Source organism: Struthio camelus, chromosome 2, assembly GCF_040807025.1.
Source record: "Struthio camelus isolate bStrCam1 chromosome 2, bStrCam1.hap1, whole genome shotgun sequence".
NCBI lineage: Eukaryota > Metazoa > Chordata > Aves > Struthioniformes > Struthionidae > Struthio > Struthio camelus.
This window is the reverse complement of record NC_090943.1, coordinates 146,806,503-146,830,383: the sequence shown is the minus strand read 5'-3', so window position 1 is coordinate 146,830,383 and position 23,881 is coordinate 146,806,503. Positions and strand designations below refer to the sequence as shown.

The window sequence follows — 23,881 nt, the reverse complement described above, 5'->3', positions numbered from 1 at the left end:
GTCACTTCACTTTTTATATATATCTAGGTTTATGCTAGATCCATGCAGTTCTTCAAGGATCTCACAAATGCTGTTACATGTAAACTTATGCCAAAATTATTAGCAGGCTGATTCTTTGAAAAGCATAGGAGATCATTTAATATTTGCAGAAAAATAAGCTTAAAGAAAAGTGTGGGAAAATGATTGCCTCAGTTTTCTGCAGCACAGAGTTATCTGTATCCTCAAACCACTAAACAAAAACAGCTTTGGTGGAAAAAAAAAAAGTTAACAAAACGCATGGAACATATGAACCCACTAAATTGTGAAAATAAAAGGTCCAAATTACAAAATGCGAAACTTGCCATGGTGGCAGTATGTATTTTCTGTTAAATAATATCCCTTTAAGTTTAATTTACTATTGTTTTCTGCTTTTTTGACTATTCTGAAATGTAGAGGTCTGCCAAAATTTTAGAACAAAGTTGATTTTCCTACCAAAAGCCTTCTGGAGCATGTCCAGTGACAGACTGAGGGTGTGTAGTTGGGGGGGGGGCGAAGAGACCTTCGAAAATGCTCCGACTCTAAAAACAGAAGGGAAAATGCTTTTTATAAAATGAATGGAGAGGAGCAAATCAATCTACAGAACATCAACACTGGCTTGAACTTTGATTTGAACTGAAAATAAACACATTTTCAGGTTTAGGTAAGTATTGTTTCTCCCTTTCCTTGACCTTTAATTGGCCTCCATTTCTTGATATCCTGTGAAACGCCTCTCAGGATCTCAGTGACGGCAGCTGGTCCTTGGCTGGCTGCTTCCTCGGAGCTGCTGTGCTTGAGGGATCCCCCTATTCCAAGTATCTCTGACTCCAGCATCTCTTGAGCATTCGAGGTTTGATGAGAAAAGTCATTCCAAACAGAATGAAACTCTACAGCAGAAACATCATCTTTTAGAGGAATCATTCCGAGGTTAATTAAGAAGGTGTGGGAAGTTATTGGAAGGCAGTGTCAAAACCATTTGGATGGGTTACAGGGAAGAAACAACAAGGAAGGGATTTACAGAAGACAGAGATCAAAAGGCTCCAAACGGAAGCTGCTGATGCCCTTGTTGGTCATGAAATCGGATGAGGCACCTGGGAGGTCTGATTAAAGAGGGAGACTGGATTCTCATAGTACTATGTTCATTCCAACTGTAGAAGTGAATATCTTTGCTCCTGCTTTTTATGGCTTTACAAGTAAGCAAAGCAGATGGCTGGGGATGCAGGCTACTGTTAGAAGAGTGTGGATGGGGATAGATGGAGGATGGCAAAATGGCTAAGAGGCTACTGCCTCTTTGGCATATGTTCCTGTCCTAATACCGGAGGCTACAATTTCAGGAGAAGCAATAAGGACCCAGATGGAGTAAGCATTGTTTAGTGCTGGAGAGGAGGCTGCTCTCCCTTCATGTGTTCAGCCACTGGCAGAGTGCCAGGTCTGACACTCCCCAGGCTTCTTGCCCAGCTTTCATTCCTTTTCCAGTTTCCTGTTCCAAGGACAGGAGTGGGCATCTTGGAGAAACAAAATATGGTTTTGCCTGGAGCGCTGAAAAGCCTAAAGATATCTGCCTACACGTTGCAGAGTCAGTGCTGCCTTGTAGGACAATTGAGTGGCACTGAAGAGAGGAGAGGTCTTTGTGAAGATGTTAGGAAATATCTTGCAAAGGCACCGGTGATAAGTGGTGCTCAGAGGTAGGAGTCTCAGGACAGTTTGTGAAAGGTCTGGCAAGAGGCGAAAGGTTTGATGAGGAAGCAAACAGGAACTATGGGTCACTACAGGTTGGCAGAAAGAAGTTAACCTCTGCCCTGACTAATCTGTCATGTAGCAGGCTCAACCACTCCTTTTTTTCTTTTTTTTTTTAATCTTACTGAATGCCACAGCTCCACCATGCCACACTTGTGTGGAAGTTGGGTGCGTATAGGTGGGATCAGCCATATGAGGTTTCTCCAGTTAGACATCCTGCTGTGGTAGACTTCATTATTAAATATTATTAAATACACAGCGGGAAATAGGCCCATGCAGCCATCCACACATTGCTGCTTTCTACAACTTGTTTTCAGTAAGCACATTTATAATGTCCTTTCCCAGCTTTTTCTCCTTAACACCCTCTGTGACAGCTCACTGTTCCTTCCACCACAATTACACATAAATAAATGCACAAATGAGCGTTCTCTCTTTCTGATGAATCTTTCTCATACTCCTTTGAGTATGTCCAGCTCCTTCTGACCCATCCATACATTCCCTTCATTTTGGTGGCTCTTCTCATATGCAGCAGAGTTTCTCTTGTCTTAGTTTCTGGGCTAACTGTACCTATCACTGCCTTTGTGGACTCCGTAAGGACCACCCATTTCATTGTTAGGCATGTATGCACCGCTTTTACAAAGCAAGAAGCTGTTGAACATCATTCAGGCCAAAGTTTAGGTGTTAGGTTTTTTCAGTTTACTTCTGCAGCTCCCTGGTACCTACAGCTCTGGGACTGTTCGTTTGTTCATGCATTCGTTCTCTCTCTCTCATAAAGACAATTAATAAGGGATCAGACCTCTTCTAGAAGACAAAATAGTATTTACTTAGAATGTCTTACAATATAAGACATTACAGACAAAATCTGTCACAGGTCAATGAATATCTAATATGCATGCCAATTTATGACCCTTTTTACCATTTGATATTTAAGATCTTAGCACAGACTACCATCTTCAGTTTTATCTTCAAATTCAGCCACCTTTTCACAGATTGGGACTATCACTATTAAATGGTTTTCTTGCCTCCGCCTTTCTTTTGTTCTCGTGAAGCTGAGCTCCTTCTGGGTTGAAACTCCCCATTGTCTGTCTTTCACACTTTGTGATCTCAGTTCCTACTTGACATTCACTAATCCAGTGAGCAATATCTTTTTTCAGTCTGTCAGTGCAGACTTACACAGTCACCTAATTCCATATCCAGGCCTCCTTGACACATTATGACTAATATTTAAGGAAATCCCTGCAATTACAACAGCACTTGCTTTCAGTACACTAATGAAACACTTCCCATAGATTTCCCATAGTTTTCTTCATGATGAACTTCTCTGTGGAAAAGAGCATTTTTAATTTGCTGTGTTTACCAACCACTGATTATTAATAATGATCCCACAAGGCTCTAATCCTAGAGATAGAAAAAGTTGAACTGGATAATTTTTAGAAATAACCGCTTCAATTCGAGAAAGTATTCGAGGTATTTTTTTCTTTAATTTTTTTTTCTACAGATTTCTTTAATAGAGTCAGCACGGATCTTTGATAGTTTTGTACATATCAAAGTTATATACTAGCTACTTAAAATCTTCTTTAAAAGACACTGTTAGATGGATTAGATGGATTCTATGATTCTGTGATTGATATTCTTGAACCATGGTAAAGTTAGAATTATTTCATCTTTTTTAAGTGTTCCCTTTCACAATGGCATTTGAAGAGGAAAAGTCCATTGTCATTTGAATGATACTTCATAAAACAAAATATAAATTCCCAGTCCATAAAGCACGTGTTGAAGTTCGTTTTTTAAATCCAGCAAAGATGATACTTTCACAATTTTTTTAAATCTATAATTATATACAGTGTAATGGAACTACCACTGACTTTTCTTAAAACTAATTGATGAGAGTTAGGGTAAGATATTTCTTTCCCCTCTGAACTGCGTAACTTTACCATGGAATAAGCATTACGTTGCTGTATTTCAGCTCCTTCCATCAGTACTTAGTATGAAGTTTTCTCTTACCTGGGCTGTAGCCTGATTTTTTTCCTTTCGTTTGTTTGGAAAAGTGAGATAAGGAGATTGAAATGTGTCTACACTCCACTAAGAAACCCTCATGTCAATTGCGGCTAATTTTTTGCAGCTCACGAGTCTAACAATAATCTTTCAAATGATGGTCACCTATGGCTCTACAAGGAGACGGTTCAGAGCTGTAAGCAATAGCGCTTATACCTGTTTTCATGCATTTGATTAATTCAAAGCCACCATCACCATAGTTACTTGAGGGTGAACTGAATTGTAATTTTCAGGTTGGCAACTCATATTATGTCTGTTGAACTACTCTAAATAATACAATCACATCTTTAGGAATTATTTTCCTGTAACATGTGTTAGCTGCACAATATCTGCCTTCCCGTACGAATGAATGTCTGGAGGGGTAAGTTCTGTATGTCAGATGTTTGACAACAAAGATGGTTACTTATCAATCTTAATAAGTACCACTGAGTTTTCCAAGGGTAAAGGTTAGTGCACATAGATAAAATAAAATACCTTTGCTGCTTCTCTGTATTTCTGTTCTAAGTTTTGTTGGGACAAAACCAAATTTTCAGTAAATGCTAATATGAGTGACGTAAAGCTGAAAATTTGAAGCGGAAGCTATATTTCAATGTTTTTCTGAAAAATAGAGTGGAAAATGTAGTTGTATTCTTTGTTGTATAGTAAATTCTAAAAGTACAATGTCAGCTGCTCCATTTTCTGGATATCAGATAGCCCAAAGAAATAATGGACTACATGCAAAATTTTTGTAAGATTTTTACCTGTCTTTTTGCCTTATCTTACAGTTAAGATGGTGATAAGAGAACATGTGTATACATGATAGAAATCCTTTAATTAAACTGTAGGCTTGAGTTGATTGAGAATGTGATTCATCAACATAAATGCTTCCATACGAGCTGTGTCATTTGGTCTGGTATAAGTTCTACCCTTCCGGAGAATAGATTGCTAACAGAATTTCCCTACTCCCAATTTTGGACTGTAGAATGGGTCAAGTAACGTCAAATTTTAAGTTTTGTCACTGACAGCTAAATTTTTCTTGGACTTCTGAAGCTGAAGGAGTGGATTACAGTTGCTTTCCTGACAGATGAATAGGTATTTATTCAAAGTGTACAGTGCCTGCTGTGTAGGTCTGATTCCAGGGTATCTTCTATATAAATCATCATGATTAGTCATTAGGTAAATATTGGAATTAGCAATCCTTTAAAATGATTTCTTATGTTTGTTCATCGGAATTTACCATTCCTAATGCTCCAAATCTTCATTAAGAATTAAAACTTTGGGTGGTTTTCGGTCTGTAAATCTTAGAAACACCTTGGTCTTAATGGCTCAAAGCCTACGTCTGGCCAACTTGACAATACCTGTGTCTTTGCCTTTTGTGCTGGAAAAGTTATGGAAACTTGCAACACTTGGTGGGCTGCAAGCCAAGATGCAGTGGCTTCTGGTTAACATTAGTAACTTACATGTCCGTCATATTAAGATTAATAGGCTGTAAACACGAGGAGCTGCTACATTTGCATCTTTCCTCTCTGGAGGGCTCTCCTAAGCCGTTTTTCTAACAGGATTTTCAGGATAGCGTTCATTTGTCACATTCTTTTTCTGAAAACGTTAACCTTTGAGTCCTTCTTTGTCAAGCCCTTAATGTTTAGGGAAGGAACAGAGATTATTAGCAGCACAGAAATCTCAATTGCCAACAGATCATTCATATATACAAGAATAGTGCAAGTAACAGAATCAACTTTTTTAAACAACAGAAATATTAACAAAGCTGTAACTAAAATGTTTGCAAGTCTTGCACAAAGCTATTATTTTGTGAAGTCAATTTCCCCAAGAAGTTGCAGGCAAGCACAATTAAGAAGAAGAAATCAAGAAACAGTACGTATGTACTACGGAAGTGGTATGGCCATACGGGGATCTTCCCCGTTTGGCACCTCCTACAACTTTTTCTTCCTCTGTTGTTGCGATGTGCCCAAGCCTCCTTATCCCCTTTCCCATTTCCCCTCAGAATATCCCTGTCAGCCTTTTTTTTTTCCATTGGTGGTAGTATTTCAATAGGGAAGTGCTAATGAGGAAAGCTCACTGTACCAAAGTGGAACTAAGTGATGGAACTTTACCGCAGTATCTTGACCGAAGTCCATTATGTTTACCCCAAAAAGGAGAATATGTTTTTATTTTTTATTTTTTCCGAACATTAAAAAATGGCTTGATTCAAAGGAGTTATCAGTGGGTATGTTTGTGTTTATATAGTCTGGGGGCCTGCATCAGTCTAGACAGAAAAAGCAAGCAGTGGTGAAAAGCAAGTAGTGGTTTCTCAGCTGTTGCTTTTGTTTCATAGGGTGATTCTCTTCAGGGTGGTGACGATTCTCCGTTCTCAGACTCAGTTACATTGGAACAAACCACAAGTAATATTGGAGTCTCAAGTGGACGTGTCAGCCTGTGGATGCAGTGGATGTTGCCAAAAATTACTGTAAAATTGTTTGCTCCTGATCCTAGAAATAATGGCACAGGTATTCAGCATAATTTTTCCCCGTAATGTACTATTTTAAATTCCATACCATATTTTAAGGCAGAATATTGGCTGTTCAGAGCATTTATGATAATATTAAACACCATATAATACAAAAATCTAGGTTGGAGCTATGTTTTAACCTACCACAACAGGCTCTAGTTAGGTTAATGCATGTAATCAGAATTCAACATTGTTCTTTGGCAAAAACTTCCTCCTCCATGTGGAATAAGGCTTATATTAAATTGGAAATAAATTGGTGATTTTACTTAATCAGGGTTACATTTCTTCCCTTAACAGCAATCCTGTTCCATTTTGGTATGGTTTGGTAGTATGGTTTGTGTATCTCCGTCTGTAGGGCATTTATAGTTTTGTGTTGATAATTTCAAAATTAGGTTTAACATAATCATCATAGTATAATTCTAAAAGTCGTGGGAAATGTAATATGTTTCAGAATCCTTCTACATTGAAGAGAGAAATATGTGTGGCACACAATTAGCTTCCCTTTTCTTTGAGAATAAAGTTTGGTTGTCATCTGGATAGTAATTGTTTAAAAAAACTCAGAATCTGTAAACGTAAGGAAGGGCTTTGAATTTTTTTTTGTTACGAAACTGCTGTCATTAATGATAGAAATGTGAAAAAATGAGGAGACTAATATGATTGAAGCTAATTTAGAAAAAAAAAGTACTTGAACTTTTGATATGAAAATAATTATATGAAAGAAATCTAAAGTGTTAGAAAAACTAAAGAGTGTTGGTAAATCTCTCTTTATTCTGTATAGGAATTGCACTCTGAAAACTGGAAGTAAAAACCCCATAAAGAAGTCTCTCACATTATAGACATTTGTATGAAAAGATTTAGATTCCACTTTTTTTAACCAGTTCCTGTCTGAATGACAGCTGAACCAAAGTGTGCTGTAGGGAAAAAAAACCCTGAATACATACAGCATCATCCTAGTTACAAAATGTGATGTCCCAGATATTGTAAAAACTTGCAGGTTTTAGATTAATAACTTATAATTTTAATTTTTTTCGACTATTACAGAAGTTTGTGTTGTCAGTGAATTAGAAGATCTCAGCGCCTCGGTGGATATGCAGGATGTATATACCAAAATCAAATGTAAAATAGAAAGCTTCAATATTGATCATTACAGAAACAGGTAATTCCTAGGAGTTATATACTGCTTTAATTCCAGGCTGGAGGAAGGCAGCAGTAGTTTTTCCTTATTCTTAGCCTAAATTTAAAGTAATTGTCAAATTTAGGTGAAATGGGATGGATTTTAAGTTTTTAAGTAATGAACATGAGAATTGCAGTTTCTCAGAATTAAATCTGATTCTCATGAATATATAGAAAGAATTTGATATTAGGAGATTGTTTTTTTGCATTTATTGTTCTATTGGTATATTAGATAAAATCATTCATTTTAGCTGAATTTTTGAATGGGAAATACTTTAATGCTGTTTCATAATATATTTAACTCTAGCAGGTGGCTAATGTTTCATTTTTTATGATGCCATACTCTTAGATATTAAAAAATGTTTTCTAACAGTAGAGCTATTTCTTTTGCTGTGGCCTAGCAACACAGTAATGCAGGGAGCTGAGCTGGTAGTCTGTGTCTGTGTGGCACGGCGTAGTTTTATGCAGAAATGCCTGAGTAAAATCTCAGTGATTGAACTCTACCAGTATGTCACCAATTTAGGCTAGGTAGGAAATCATACTGTGTATCCTACGCCTTAGCAAGTCTTGCTGGTTAAACAGAGGGCTGGATTATTGTTTGTCGTCACAGCTCAGCAGATTCTGTTTAAGGGAGTAAGAGAAAACGTGACAGCTGAGGAAAAGAGAGAAAAAGATTTTTTAAAAAAAGTTTTAGAGTATTTTATTGACATTGAAAATGGCTGAAATATTTAGCATCACAGTCATGTTGACTTAGGAACCTGTGCTTACGGGGTTATATTCGACATTTCTTACTGTTCCCTATGTGCAATAGGAAGGAAATTCACTATCTGCTTTTGTAAGTTACCCACAGTTCTGGGACTTTTTTTTCCTAATCAACAATCTAAAATAAACAAGTTGAATTTCTTTTGTCAGATTTACAAATACAATTATTGTTTGAAAAAATTGTGAAATTTGGCAATTGAACTTTGTAACTTCTCTTTTACGTTTTCTAAAATAAATCATGAGGCTTTAAAATGCAGTGGAATCCGCAGAGCGAGTTGCTGTTAGCAAGCTGCTTAGTCCAGAGATTCAGGGCAAAGCCTGAGAGAAGGTGCTTCACTCCCAGGAGCCCAGTGCTCCCTCGACAACGCTTTCAACTTCAGGGTGTTCTTTGGTTTGCTAAAGTTTATATATGTGTAATACACACACACACACACACACACACACACACACACACACACACACACACACACACACACACACACACACACACACACACACACACACACACAGTGCATGTGTATATGCGCACACACACATATACATGTATGTATATATATGTGTGTATATATGTGTACATATATGTGTATTTATGTATGTGTGTGTTTATATGTATGTGCATGTATATGTGCATGTATATACCTATACCTATATATGCATATATGCTCACACAGATGAGCAAACGCATACAAAATTATTCCACTTGGCAAAATTGTTGTTGTTTGCATTTACATTTCATAATCGCTTAAGAGTACAGTTCTCTATGTTTAAATTTCTGTGGACTAGAGGAAAAAGCAGAGAACAGATAAGGTGAACGTTCTGTCTTCCAGGCCAGGGGAAGGCTGGCAGTCAGGACAGTTTGAAGGAATATTTCTCCAATGCAAAGAAAAGCTTTTGGTGAGATTTCTTTAGTAAACTAAGATGCTTAACTGAATAACTCTTCTTAAGCAACATATTTTTCTTTGTTCTTGGATATATTCGAAAGAATGATTACAAGAATTATAGTACAAAGCAACATGTTAATTCTTCATAGCTCACTTTTTTGAAGTCCTATGATTTTGTATTGTATTTGAGCACAGTTTTTCTTTCACAGTTTCTTGATTCTTGTAATCATTCTTCTCCATTCTAATAAAGCTATTTGCTGAAAATCCAGGATCAGGGTATTTTGCATATGGAAGATTCTATTATACTTTTAATTTCCTGTGTCTTGACCTCTTGCTGGGTTGTCCTTTCACATACGTTAAAATTTTACAAAATTTCATTTTTTCACTAGTTTTTGGCTTACTCTGATTGAATTTTGGCATTGTAGAAGAAGGTACGGCACAGAGTTTATCATGCAGTTACATATAACTGTGCAGATTTAAAGTAATTGGGTTTTTTTTTGCTTATGGCAATTTCTTTGGTTTTTTTTTTTTTTTCTCTTTCCCTCTTCCATGCCTCATTCATTACCTCAAGCCTCGGAGAAGATTCTTGGTCTCTGGGGCAATACGGAGGTGTATTCCTTTCCTGTACTGACAAGCTGAACAGACGTACCTTGTTGGTTCGACCCATCAGCAAGCAGGACCCTTTCAGTAATATCTCTGGCTTCTTTCCTTCTGTAAGAATCTTTTTAAAATTTTTGCTACAGGACTTCCACTAAGAAATACCATTTGGAGTAAGAAAAAAAACCTGTCAAATATCTTTACTTTCTTGTCATCTAAATTGTGTCTATACTGAATATTTTGATTGCATATATTGATCGTATTAGTTATTTCTCTCTTTTCCTTTAAAAATAACTGTCAATTCTTTTTGACTAGGTATGGAAAGAAGGGTTGATGGTTCACAGCCGAACGCATAATAGTAGTCCACTGAAGTCAATGGGATTTATTCATATTAAAAGTGAACACATGCAGTAGTATTCAGAGACCAAATATGTAGGAGCTGGTACTGAACACTGCATCTTGTTTGTGTAATTCTGATATCTACTTTGGGATTTAAGTATTTTGTATTACTGAGGTAGATCTTAATGAAACCTTTTACAATTACTTTATGTAATTTTGATATATTACAACACATATTAACAAATTCATATTTTCACCTTTCTTTTAAATTCTTAAATCGTTACTTCCTGCTTCAGAATATCTCAGTGTGAGATATTTAACTCCTTTTTTTTTCTTGACCTTTTTATTTGGAAAACTTTATATATTATGTCACTAGGCCCTTCACAAACAGGAGCCACTGTGCAGAATGTTTTTATGTTAGTGGAAGTTCTGTATGGTCTGATTTATTTTCATCATGAATATTGACGAGGCAATACTTTCTCTTATTCTAGTTGCTTTAATTCTTATAAACAGAAAATCTAACTCACTAATTTGTTTTAATTCACTTATTCATAAAAACTTTCAATTTTTCAGCACTTAAGCTTTGTACCCTATTTATTTAAGAAAGAGATGTTCTTCTATTAATGAAGTTTAAATTGCATTATTTTAAAACCAAATTTGAAGATGCTGAAGCAAGCATGTTTGCAAAGTGTCATTGTTTTTATTTATGCTTAAGTGATTAAAGATAATATTTGAACAATCATATATCTTTCTTGCTAACTGAAGGGATCTGTTATATCTGAAGTACAGTGCATCACATCTTGAAGACTTTTCATGTATTTAAGTGGTGTCGTTTAGTGTGTGAAACAAGTATACTGTTTAAATATTCAGAGGTGGTGGGAGCAAAACGAGCTTAATTCTTAGAGTAATTTGTTAAATATGGGTGGTTTTTTCACCAATTTTATGTGGAGTGAAGTTAGCTCAGCACCAAAGGGTTACTTGAGCACCTCAGATGTTGATTGCACTTAGAGAAGGGACAGTGGGAGTAAGATTTATTTCTAAAATGTCTAAAGTGAAGGAGAAATCAAAATATATAATTGTGAGTGCAAAAAGTTATCAGACAATGTTTGGTGAATTCAGACTCTCCCAAATATATGGGCTATTTTGGCTTTTGGGGTTTGAATAATGCTAATGTACCAGGCTATATACTAAATGAATTACGTAGAATGTAAATGATCAAAAATAAAAAAATGATTGTTCAAATATTTATAGTTTCAGCTGACATAGGGTGGTAAGAATGTGGACACATTGTCGAATATGAATTGTCCACTAAAAAAAAAATCAAATATTTTTTCTTGTATTCAGAAAGAGTGGAAAGGTGTTAGAAAAGATAGAACCCTAAGCGTCCTGCTTAACAGAGAGTATGGCAATTGATGGATGTTATTATGTGTACAAGATTTTATTTCTTCAACAGTTTCATTTTTGTTTTTGTCCTTGAAACAGACAACTGCAAAACTTTTAGATGGCTCACACCAGCAACATGGATTTCTTTCTCTCACTTACACAAAGGCTGTGACAAAAAATGTCCGGCACAAATTGATATCAAGGAATGAGCGAAGAACGTTCCATAAGCTGTCGGAAGGTCACACTGATGGGTCTCCTCACTTTCTTCATGAGATCCTTCTCTCTGCCCAGGCGTTCGATGTGGTCCTCTGTTTTCCTTTGCTTAATGCAATTGCAAGCATTTTTCAAGCCAGGTTGCCAAGGAGTCAAAAGGAGAAAAGAAAATCTCCAGGCCAACCTATGAGGACTCACGCTCTAACTTCCCGCAATTTGCCTCTGATTTATATAAACAGTGGCGTAATTAGAGTCTTCTTTCCAAAAAATGAGGAAAACCGTCATAATGCAGAAGGTACTGTGTTCTATGTTAGAGGTTTGTTGTTCAGTTATAGACAAATACTCTTTAATTAGTTAAATCTCTGACTTAAGATACTGATACTTAGCAGCTTTGCTCAGACTTTCAGGTTTTTATGGGGCAGAGGTAGAAAACATCTATAATTCTTACTAATTCTATATAGAATTGCTGACAGAATTTTTTAGATATGCATTTGATCTCTGCTTTCCCAGTATCTACATAGTTTAGATATAAAATGTGATTATAAAAGCAAACGGTCAAGAATGCTGGAAAGACGATTTAAGCCTAAATCTGTGAGTTTGGCAGTGGTGGTTCTGGTGGCAGTATGCTGATACCAGTGCAGTCTCCGACAGACTCCTGCTGCAGCCATGGAGCGCAAGGAGACAGCCCTAGGTCTTAGGGTAACTGGCACCGAGAAAGCCATGCACTAGTGAGGCAGGTAGACATTCTAGTTCATTTTAGTCGTCTCTCCCGCGCTGTACCTTATGATTGATGGCCAACAAAAGATATATTTTAGCATTTGTGTAGTGAGTCTTAGGTGAAGTCATTCAGATTGAACTATGAATAATGCATTTTTCACTTCAAAAAGTATTTTCCCTTCATATATAAAATATTTTAAAATCCTGTTCTAATCTTTATGTATAAATAAACAAATGCTGAGGCTAAAAGTACAGCTGGTAACAGCTAGAGGGAATGCAACCACTTCCATTACCATTACAATTCTTCTAGAGATAGAAATTTTTTTTTTTTTTACTTTTTCATTTTTTACTTTATTGGTACCATGATATGTTTACATGTTTCTGTAGGTATGGAGCTTTTTAGCATTATATGCAATAGCACAGAATCTAATCTTAAGAGTATAGGTTTTAAATATTTCTCATAACCTATTTGCAAGAAGTGCAGATCGTGAGAATTTACTTGGATCACTTCTTCTTTGCTAGCATCCTCTGCAGTTTTCCAACCGGGAATGGTGAAAACACTGCGATATAAAAGTTGACTGGCTCTGCTGGCAAGGAAGGGTTATGATTTTGGTTGGAAGGGAGTTGTGGGGCGTGTTGTCAAGGAAATCTTTTTAAAGAGTGTGGTTTTGTAGCTCTGTAGGTATGCACTTCATTAAAATGAAATCAGACAAAAATGTGCTGTCTGGTTGCTATCCATCATTTGAAGATGCATGCGAATAACAGAATTGCCATAGTTTGACATGCATGTAGGTAGAAAAAATGTGTATGCTTTTAAAGTTTGATTCTAAGGATTAACTTTACAGAATTAATAAGAAAGCCAACTAACTTCTTCCAATGGAAAATTCTGAAATGTCATCAAAATGAGTACCGTTCTCTTTTCATTTCTTCCTTTACCCAGATTTTCTCAAACTCTCATGTGGTTCTAAATATGAAATAAACCTCCTCTTGCTTCTATTGTTTATTTTCCTCAAAACCCGTACAATTTAGAGGTGAAAATAAGGAATGAACCGAGTATGACCGATGTTACTGGTGTGCTATGCCAGAAAACTCTTGTTGATCAGGGAACCTGCATGCCCCATAAGACCTCATTCATCATCTATTGATTAAGAGAGTTTTTTGATCTAGTAAGTGTTGTATGTTTCAAGACGTAATCACTGCATTGTAAGTAAAAACAAGCAATAAGCTCAGTTTCTCTTTTAGTCACAGTTGTCTGCTGGTCATATCTTTTATCTTGTGCTAGATACCAAAACTATCCTCCTTCCCCCCCCCCCCCAAAAAAAAAAAAAAAAAACCACATATAATTCATGTACAGAATTTAAAAAGGCAAATCTACTCCTGCAGTCCAAATACAGTCCAAAACCGAACCTTCACAATACATGTGTTTGATACACAAACACTATGAAATAATCAAAATTATAGATTTTTTTTTTTGCTTGGGAATTTTACACACATGCACCTACCCACACACCATTTTAAAACATTTTGGTTCCATGGCTTTTGCAGCAGTACCAGATTAACATTTCTTTTTGTGGTGGACTTTGAGGACAGCACTCTATCCTAGACAGAAAGCAGAGTAGAAGAAATGCTGCTTTCACTCAAGAGTTTCTTTTGTTGGTACAGTGAGTGGTGTTTCAAGCTCTGGCCAACAGCTTACACTCATTTAGTAATGAAGTAAAGACAGCTAAATATATAGAAGCAACATATAACAAATCAGAAAAAGAAAAGCTGCATAGCAGCCACTATAAATAAAAAATTGTAAATTGCAAAAAAAACTGCTAAGAAGTGGTAAGGACAGGGAAAACCCACGTCTGGCTGGTTGGAGGACAATAGGAATTTTTTTTAATATATACAAGGATCAAAATATCAGGAATTACTAGCAAGGACATGATAAATTTGTTGATAGTGAGAAAGAAAAGGCAGCATACTCAATAAACCTATGTCCTGCATTTGTAAAAGTGATATATTCCTGTCATATGAGCATGACTCTCTACCTTGAAGTCTGTCATAACATATGGTCTCTTAACCTCCTCCTTGCTTACTATTAAACAGTTTCAAATCAGTCAGACTGAATAGCTTATGCTCAAGGATCTTGGTCGTCTGAGGTTAGTTTTTAGCACATCTTGGAATAGCAGGTTTTGAACAGCTGAAGGCATACCTATTAAAAATGACAAGTGTGATGTTCAAGTAAAAGTAAGACAGGTAGCTTTATTCATGTCCCTTGCACAACATAAAGGAAAAATCTAGTACAGAATTCAGTTAATAAAGAATTACGTGATATTTATTACATGATAATCCGATGTGGTTTTATGGAAAATTGGTCCCATTAATCACATCTGATTTCTATTCTGTGTCATAATTACAAGTCTTAGTTAGATAAAAAAAAAAAAAAATTTGCAAAGATTTCATGTGTTTAGAGTTTTGCAAGCAGTATGACATTGTGTATTGTGTAATTCTAACTTAAAAACATCCCCATACAATATCAATGGAAATGTTAAATGAATTTTGCCAAAAAAATAGTTGCCCATGAGGATTTATAAATTAAATTGGCGTTTAATAATCTGAAAGTAAATATAAAACCATTGCTGCTAACACCAACATATGTAATAAAGAATTTCCTGTGGGAAAAAAAATGTTGAGGACTGCATATCCATGCATCTGTATCACTGTACTGACGTCACTGCTTGTGCAAGATACGCTAAAGGTATTCTAAAAGTAAAGTTACGTATCAAGGAAAAGGCTATGCAGACGACATCTTCAGGACTGGAGACCGTATTCTGGAACGGAGTGCCTGAAAACAGCTTAAGGGTCACAGTGGGGAAGCATCTCAATAGGGAATATGATGCCATGACAAAAAGAGCTAATATTTGTTGCTGTAAAATATGAAAATACTGGAAAGAAACAAAGGCGGTAGTGGTACTTCTACATACGATAGATGATGGAGTATCATATCCAGTTTCCTTTATGTTATAAAAATGGGTATTGATACAGCTGGAGAGGGTGTTGAAAAAAGCCAAAACTATTAATCAGGTACTGGAAAAGAAGTCTTATGAGAAGGATTAAAAGAGCACAATGTGTTAAGTCCAGCAAAAAGACAACTGAGATGACTGGGTAAAACCAAGTAAAATTGTGAGGAGCTTGATTACACTCAGGTCTGTAGGTTTTTCTTATGTTGTATTTATACTGTGTAACATAGAGGATTTTTTGCTCAAAGATTTAAGTATTTCTAAGAAAATGACTGCAGTTATTTATTTCATTATAGACATATTTTGAAAAACTAACGGGATAATGCATGGATTAATGAATGGAGATACATGTTCATTATTGTAACTCCGGACTCATATCACCACTCAGTAGAAATAAGTACTGAAGTATGAACATATTAATGCCTGTAATTCTTCCTATTTAAAGCTTAAGACTTAATTTGTTAACCTGCATGAAGCTGCCCACAAAAGAAGCAGGCCTGCCCTTGAAAGGAAGAACCCTACAAAGCTCGCGTAATAGAGACCATGATGAATAGTCCTGTGTTTATTGTGGTTTCCAAAGTGTCAGAGACAAATTAAAATTCTTAACTTAAAATGTATTTTATTAACAAACGCTACTCAGAATAGGGCATTTGCCACCTAGATATGTTACAGTTAGAATGTGAATTGCATTTAATATATTTACTCCTTTTTCTTCTTTCTTTTATGACTATTGGTGGAAAAAGATCCAACTTGCCAAGTGGCAGGAAATCTAGTACTTAGTACAGTGCCTTATTTGTTTTTTATTTTAAAAATTCAAAACATGTTTTCTGATTAGTCAAAAGTAGGATTTTGTTGTCAGCTTAACTTTTCTACCTTAGTTCTGATGACCAAACCATATGCATACGATTCTGCTCTGATTTGGGGACTGAAGGTTTTGGCTTCTGTTTTTCAAGTAGATGAAGTTTTTTTAAGCAAACGCTTTATATTCTCATCTAGTTATTGTGTTATAGCTTGTGTCATACCGTTCTGCTATTCTAGTATTTTCCTACAATTGTTTCAAAATATCCTATTAGAATTTCTGTAAATTCTGTGACTTCCTTCTGGTTTTTTTTAACCTCCTTTTTTTAAATTATAACTGCGGCGCATGGGATCTGATTCACCAAGAATTTGACTGGTCTGGAGAAGCCAATTTTTTAAGCTCATAGTGAGCTCACTAGTTCTTTCCACATCAAGCAGTTCACTATTCATTAAATATTTAAACCGCCGTTCTTAATACTGCTGAGGTTGAAGTGAACTCTTTCACTTCAGATTGTGAACTGCTCGAGCTTGCATGTTCTCAACTGCTTCCTAATTATCCTGATGTCTTCTGAACAGAGGCATATCAAAATACTTTGTGAATATGTCAGTGCCTGCTGAAAAGGAGACTCAGTAGACTCATTCTATTCCTATAAAGAAAATTCACAGAATTGGCTTAATACAAGAAATACAGTGCTTTTTTTTTCTAGATAGAACTTTGGTTTTCTATCTAACATGATTAGTGCTTTTAAAACTAAGAATTTATACATGTGGCTGAAATTTAAATAGAGTACAGATAAAGTGGGAAGTAGAGGGTTTTTTAATTCTTGGAATAATTTTGCTATTCATGTAGAATATACTGTCCTTTTCTCTCCTAATATAGAAAATATTTTGTATTTTATATATGTGGCAGGTTTCAGACCCTCTTCCTTCAGTCTTCAGGTTTGAATTGTTGTGTATTGCAACCTATAGCAAATGTTACTGTAATGGTCACGTTATAATATCCTGCAATTTTTTTTTTTTTTCATCTAAAAGGGCCTAGGCCCATGTTAAAAAGAATGCAGGATTCAAAATGCTTGACATGCAGATAATTACTGGAGAAACAGCCGTATCACACACAAGTCTTTGGGATGATCTTCCATCATTTTGGAAAAAAAATTGAAATAAAAAAGCATAAGAGAAAGTAGGAAGTCACAGACCAGGATTTAGTCGTGTGATTAAAATCTATAATGAAGTTAAATAAGAATAGTTTTGTCTTTTATATATCACAACAATGCTGTTGATTTCATGGGTTTTTTTTTGCATTTGTTGTTGCCCTTGAACAGAACTGAATCGTAGCAGACATTCTTATTTAGATTTTTTTAAGAAACAGTTTTTCTGTGGTTCTGCTATGTGCAGTTGCCTTTTAATCAAACACATGTTTCCTCTTTTCCTCACTACAGCTAATCCAGCAATTAAAGAAGACACTTTGGTTCTCAAGATTGGATCTGTCTCTACGGCTCCCCAGGCTGACAACCCTCTTAGTAGAGCTGTGCTTAGAAAAGACATTTATCAGTAAGTGTTGGGGGAGGGTTTGGGTTTTTTTTATATACAGTCTCAGAAAAATTCATTTTGGGAGAAGTTAATTGATCAATAAAACAGGGGTACGTGCAGCCTGTAAAAATACTTTTCACATGCAATCTTTTGATATTCAAAACCAGGTTTTTCTGATTTTCTTCACTTGTGGGCTTTCAAATCCATCTAGACAAATCAAGTTCTTCTGTGAAGTGCTGATGAATAACAGAATTTGAATGTCATTATGAAGCTAAAGCTCACAGATGAGAACATTTTACGAGGCTTTCTTTTATTCAGCTATTACCAAGTTCACCTAAGAGAAAAGGGATTTTTTGTGACTACCAAAGTGCTCAGTAGCCATATAGTATGAAGGAGATAGATCTTAATGATATAAATGGTAAACATATATTCAAACTGTAGGATTCTTGATGTCATGTAGATCAAAGCTGTAAAGGAAAGCAAACTTCTAAGGAGCTCTTTCCCAGTAAACACATTTTCTGTGAAAATGTCATGCTCTGGATTATGTCACTAAGTATGTGCAAACCACACTAATCATATATAGGCAGCAAAACTGGTGAACATATGTAATCAACATGATAAAAGTAATATATGATCCTTAGTAGAGTTGGCACTGTTGCCAGACATGAAAGTATGGTTGCAAATAATACCAAGTGAGAAAAGTCACAGAAATACAGATGAACAAGTGTCTTATACTTCCCGTTGGTCTGTTTTTCAGATGTGGCAATATTTTTAAGTACTTCGTAGTGCTCTTCAGTAGAAATTACAAACATCAAAATCTTTTCCCAGCAGTAAATGTTTTATTGCCTAGAAAATGACAGAAAGTTTTACTTTTTGTCAAGACTAGGAATTTTTAGGAGACCATGAAATATCTCCAGTTTCTCTCCTGATCACTTAGAAGTTGTAAGAGATTCTTTTTATTCATATTTCCATTTGGAAATATTTATATTATTGCGTTTGCTCGTATGGTTAGTCCCAGTAGTTTATCCTTTCCAAAAAAAAAAAAAAAGAGCCGTGTATCTGTTGTTGTATTATGGAACTTTCATGGAAGAAATCTTAGAGCCCGGCAACAGCAACTGCTTTGAGTAGCAAGTTCTGAACCAATTCCCAATGTGCCCACAGATAAGAGAGATATTCCCAACATTTGTACTAGGTCCTTCTGCTGCTTCTCTCTGTCTGTGAGGAGACTCCCATCTGGTTTCTGCTTTGAGAGTTACAAAACCAAATGTAGGTTCCACTGTTCTCACAGCAACCAAAAATCTGTCAGAAAAATCCCCTGTCATAAAGAGAAATCTGCAAGTTCTAGCTTCAGTAATGTAGTTTCCATCACCTAAGGGGAACTATGTAATGTTGCTTGTATACATGTTACAAATCAATGAGTCAGCAATGCAAGTGATGTGATTTCCATTAAAATCAATGAAGCAATGCCAGTGTACATTTTTGAGTCTGATGTCTTCACATCTGTGGCTTCATCTTAAATGCTGAAATTTTGTGCTTCCCAAACCAAAAATCACTGGATTGCTTAAGGGTTCCGGTGCCCTTTTGCGTTAGCAGTCTTGGGTTTTTTATATATATAAAGGTATAGACGAGATTTGTGTTTGTCGGTTTTTCAGAGTTTTATACAGTTATGATATGCTGCAACCTTCCTTTGGAAATCAATTGCCAAATAGGTAAGGTAGAAATGAGCATTGAGCCACGGACATCTCTCATCTCATTGTTATTAGCTTCTCTGTGACCAGCCTTACAACATCATGCTATGTTTCTATAAAGATTTTCCTCAGAAACGTCTACCATTTTCAGTAGTTTCCTCTAACTGCTTCTGTGAGCATTGTTCTCATTTCTCGGCAGCTGTCAAATGACTGAGTCTTATCTTTGTTCCTTTAATCATCCAATTATACTAGCTTCAGTGTTTTTAAAAAACATCAGGGCAGAGTGTCAAGTTACTTTGCAGAATTTTATGAGACAATATTGAAGTTGGTAGTGGGTGGTCTTTTGGTTTTGGGAAGAGGGTTGCTGTTTTGATCTGTTTGAGCAAGACTCAACACTTTCTTTAGCGATATAAATTAATATTTTTTACTATGAAGTGGTAAGTGTTTGGTATTGTCCAGTTTGGTGTTGAAGTATATACATTCTCTAATTGCATATTCTTTGGTCCAGAATTTCCTGTTGTTATAGAAGCAGGGTGGAAGATATCTTGTCATTTTCTTACATTGCAGTCACTGCTGTTAGAGCAGCGGAGTTCATTTCAGTGCTTCTCAGTTTTCCTTTGGAAAGCCAGATAACATAAGATTTTGTAGTGTTAGGGCAGGGCACGCAATTCGTTTTCAAGCACAAAAAAAAAAAGAAAAGCCAGTGGGACATTCTTAACACATAGGCCAGGTATTAGTATTCTGTTCTCCAAATACCAGCTTTGATACCTGTGTAGTATTTGCCCTTTTTAGCCTGCCACAGTGGGTGAAACTAGATGGCAAAAATGTGTAACTGGAGAACTCTAGCGCTAAGAAGGAATGCTGCAAAATCAAGTAGTTAAATGAATAAACCCACACAATGTGTAACCCATGCATTTAGGTGAAAGATTTGTCAGTATGTATCAAGAGGTACAAGTAGTACAGTATCCAGCTTAAGAGACCTAAAAATTACAGCAGCCTGTCGATTACTGAAGAATTGAAGAATTAACTGCTACAGCATTCTAATAATCCCAGCATGTCATCTTCTCTCTTTTTCCAACCTCTCTTCTCCTCTAATTTACTACTGCTGCTCTTAATAGAATATAAGAAAATAAATCATTATCTGAACCACTGTCTTTACAGTGTTTCTGGAGTGGGGATACAAATTTAATTTGTGGTGTCACTTTGGTTTAAACAGTCTTCTGTTTAAGTCTGAGCTACAACCACATGTAATTAATATCACTTTGGTAGAGTTTCATGAGAAAGAAGAATTGTTGCTTCCCATTTAGAAACTCTTCTTTTAGGAAAGGCTGAGAAATTTCTTCATGGTTAATGGCCAGATGGAATTTCCAAATGTCTTTTGAGGGTGGCCCATAAATTCATATATGACAAATACTGAATGTGTTCATTTATCATTAACAGAATGCCAGTGCCTGAAAGGTAGATCTGGTGTGGCTGCAGGTCATATTAAATAAAACTGTGGACTGCTTTTGGCCTGTAAGCTGAAGTGTCTCCATCTATGTCTTAGGAAATAAATAGCTTGCTTGCTTAACTTGGAGAGAGAACTAAATTGAAAATGGAATGTTGGAAAAATAATGTGTCCCAAAAGTTTGGGCACAAATATTTTTTCAGGTGAATACTGGAAGTTGCAAAGAAATTTATTGACAGAGTAACTTCAGTTTTCTTTTACCATATAAAAATTAGTCTGAAAATAACTATTTCCTCCTGTACAAAATGGTCTAATTTATTTAAAACCCATAAATACACACAGTAAACAAAGATGCGTGTACCATAACACAATGTGCAGGACTCCTAAGAGAAGTACCGTTACACTTTTTTTAGTGGCTCACAGTAAGAGACAATTTCTGATTTTTCATTTGTTTGGTGCTAAATCCTAGGAATTTGTCTTGGTGATTTCTGATGAATTTCTGATTCTTAACGCTCAGCTAATGTGTGTTTGTCTTTAACAAACAGGATCAGAGTCATACGTCTCTGTCAAGGGACTGTTGGTTCTGTGGAGCTGAGCTTTTGTAGGAGGCCTGGGGATGGGCCGGGAGGAGCTGAATAAAGGAGGTTTTGGGCAAGCAGGCAGAAGAGGCAGCTGGCTAGCCGAGCGAGAGAAGTGCAGTTGTTTACAGCTATGGAGGAGTCACATAATCAGAGTAAATGAAGCCCCTGCCAAGTGGTGAAGGAGAGGACTGCATTTTTGTAGGTTTTAACCCTTGAGTTGAGAGGGTGCTGCTTGGAGATGACTCAGCAGGTCACAGAAGAACAAGATGATGAGTTCATTCCTCAGCTTGTGTTATCACGCTGTGTATGTTCACCATAACTTTTGAAATGGCCAATTTCAACCACATTTAACGGAGCAGAGGAAGTTCCATTAGTTTTTGTGACGAAAAGTGCCTAGATGGAGAAGTCCTGTTAATGCCCTTACTGAGCGAAAGTGAGCTTGTTATTTGATGTCAGAGAAATCGCACAGGAAGGAAGGATTATAATTGCTCTAACCATGGGAAAAACAAGCATCTCATTGGAGGCTGGAGAGTATGTTTCTCGGTCCTGGGTGCGCTGTTGTTTGGATTCTCTGATGTCTAGTAAGATAAAAATTCCAATTGAAGCATTTTGCCTCATGAAACTGTCTCATGTATGGATTTTTTGATACCTAATACCAATAATATGTTTCTGCTACAGTGGTAGAGCAATGAAGTTAAGACTTTAACTATATGCCAGCTACACACAGACTTTTAACAGTTATGGTGCTTGTACCACTGCTTGTTCATTTTGGAGAACATCGCTTAAGATTTCTTATCAGCACTGACACAAAAACCATTTTTCAAGCTTTTCTTTTAATTTGAGGCACTTCTCTAAAAGCTTACATATATGGTTTTATACAGCTATATGGGTACTCTTTTCACCTCTGTTACAAAAATCAAAGGAAAGCGTAGAGTCATTGAATAATTTAGGTTAGAAGGGACTTCTCTACTCATCTAGTCGTGCCTCTCATTCAGAGTAACTTAGATCAAATTACTCAAGGGTTTGTCCAGGCAAGGAGCCTGGAAGATCATTTAGATGTGCTTGATAATCACTTGCCAAAAGAACAGCTTTTGATGGATATAAAGCAATTCTGAGGGCACTAGGGCCAAAGATCCTTTTCCATTTATGGAGATGGCTACAGCAAGCAGAGCAGCGTTTCCTGAAGGTGGCCCACCTCTGCAAAGACACAGGTCCTTCTTTGCACTTCTTCACGTATTCTCCTTCGTTTCCTCAGTTCTTTCTCCTTTAATAAAAATGCCTCAGGTAGAATAAATGCATGAATAAATTATAATGCTTTAAAGAGGTGAAACTAATCCAATGTGTCTGTAGCCATCTTAGCTGGTTTTCTGCCCAGTTATCCCACATTCTGTCTTTTTGTCACCTTTTCAGATTTCAACCTATTTGGGGTTGGAATTAGTATTTTTCTGTATATGTGAACAGTGCTTAGTGCAGTTAAGCTGAGACTAATTTGAATCCTTGAACATATTTAATCTGCTGAAAGCTGGCATGAAAAGGACTATATTAAAAATCTATGCACGTTGGGTTTTTATAATAGCTAATAACATTAGTTATGCTAAGCAACCAGAAAAACTGGACAATGTTAAAAGGAAAATGGCTAAGAAAACTCTGTCACAAGATCCAGCAATTCTGTTTCCCTGACTGAAAAATAACAGGAGTAGACCCATGGCTCTGCTTAAGTATGAAACACATAGAGATGAAGTTGAGATGACGTTTAGTTCTAGTTCTGTGTCAGGATGAGGGCCCAGTTACACCAAATCATTTATTATAGATAATTGCCAAGTAGATCTACATTTTTTTTCTGTGGACGATCTATATTTTTCTGCAGTAGAGATGGAATCAACCCCAATACTGTTGTTTTTAGCAAATTCTGACATGAAACATTAATTGCTAGCATTTTAGGGAATATCTGTGAACAGAGACTAAAATAATTAAGTGCTGAATAAGTATTACTAAGCTATAAAGTTCTGGAACTTTAGGTGGACAAAGCCATAAGCTTTCCTCAGCCTGGCCATTAAAGAATCTAATTGTTGTCCATTCTCTGTATTCATCATTTTTGAGATCCAAGGATTTCATTCATGCCATACATCAAAGCTTAATAGTCCAGGTCTGTATGTCCCATGGTCATTTTCATGTGTAGATCTTTCACAGATCAAAGTAAACTGCTGTCCTTAGACTGTTTTCAATTTGTGAGTATAATTGAAATACTTTAAAACAAAAAAGATTACATGTAAAGAGTTTAGCCATCAAAAGGTAGCTGTAAATTATTTAGTATTTTTCTTAAAATCTGTCATCAATTCAGTTCTTTTTTCATTGTAAACGTGTCCCATCTACTTTGTTTTTCATTTTTGCACTTTCCTATTTTCTACTCTTTTTAATGCTCAAACTTTTACAAATAACAAAAAATATTGCTTTTATCTCATATAAAATATCTGT

At 36.1% G+C, this 23,881-nt stretch overlaps 1 protein-coding gene across 4 annotated transcripts in view; it reads left to right on the top strand.

Annotated features, from left to right (window-relative positions):
• VPS13B (vacuolar protein sorting 13 homolog B) overlaps nt 1-23,881 on the top strand; it is a 484,859-nt gene that overhangs the window by 273,785 nt on the left and 187,193 nt on the right. For 3 of the 4 annotated variants that reach the window (XM_068932943.1, XM_068932945.1, XM_068932942.1), the window contains exons 26-30: nt 6,119-6,290; nt 7,334-7,448; nt 9,680-9,821; nt 11,527-11,935; nt 17,600-17,711. In XM_068932943.1, the coding sequence (XP_068789044.1) occupies nt 6,119-6,290; nt 7,334-7,448; nt 9,680-9,821; nt 11,527-11,935; nt 17,600-17,711 (950 nt within the window). Of the gene's footprint in view, nt 1-6,118; nt 6,291-7,333; nt 7,449-9,054; nt 9,122-9,679; nt 9,822-11,526; nt 11,936-17,599; nt 17,712-23,881 lie in introns of all 4 variants that reach the window. The other variant, XM_068932944.1, reaches the window with a different exon arrangement.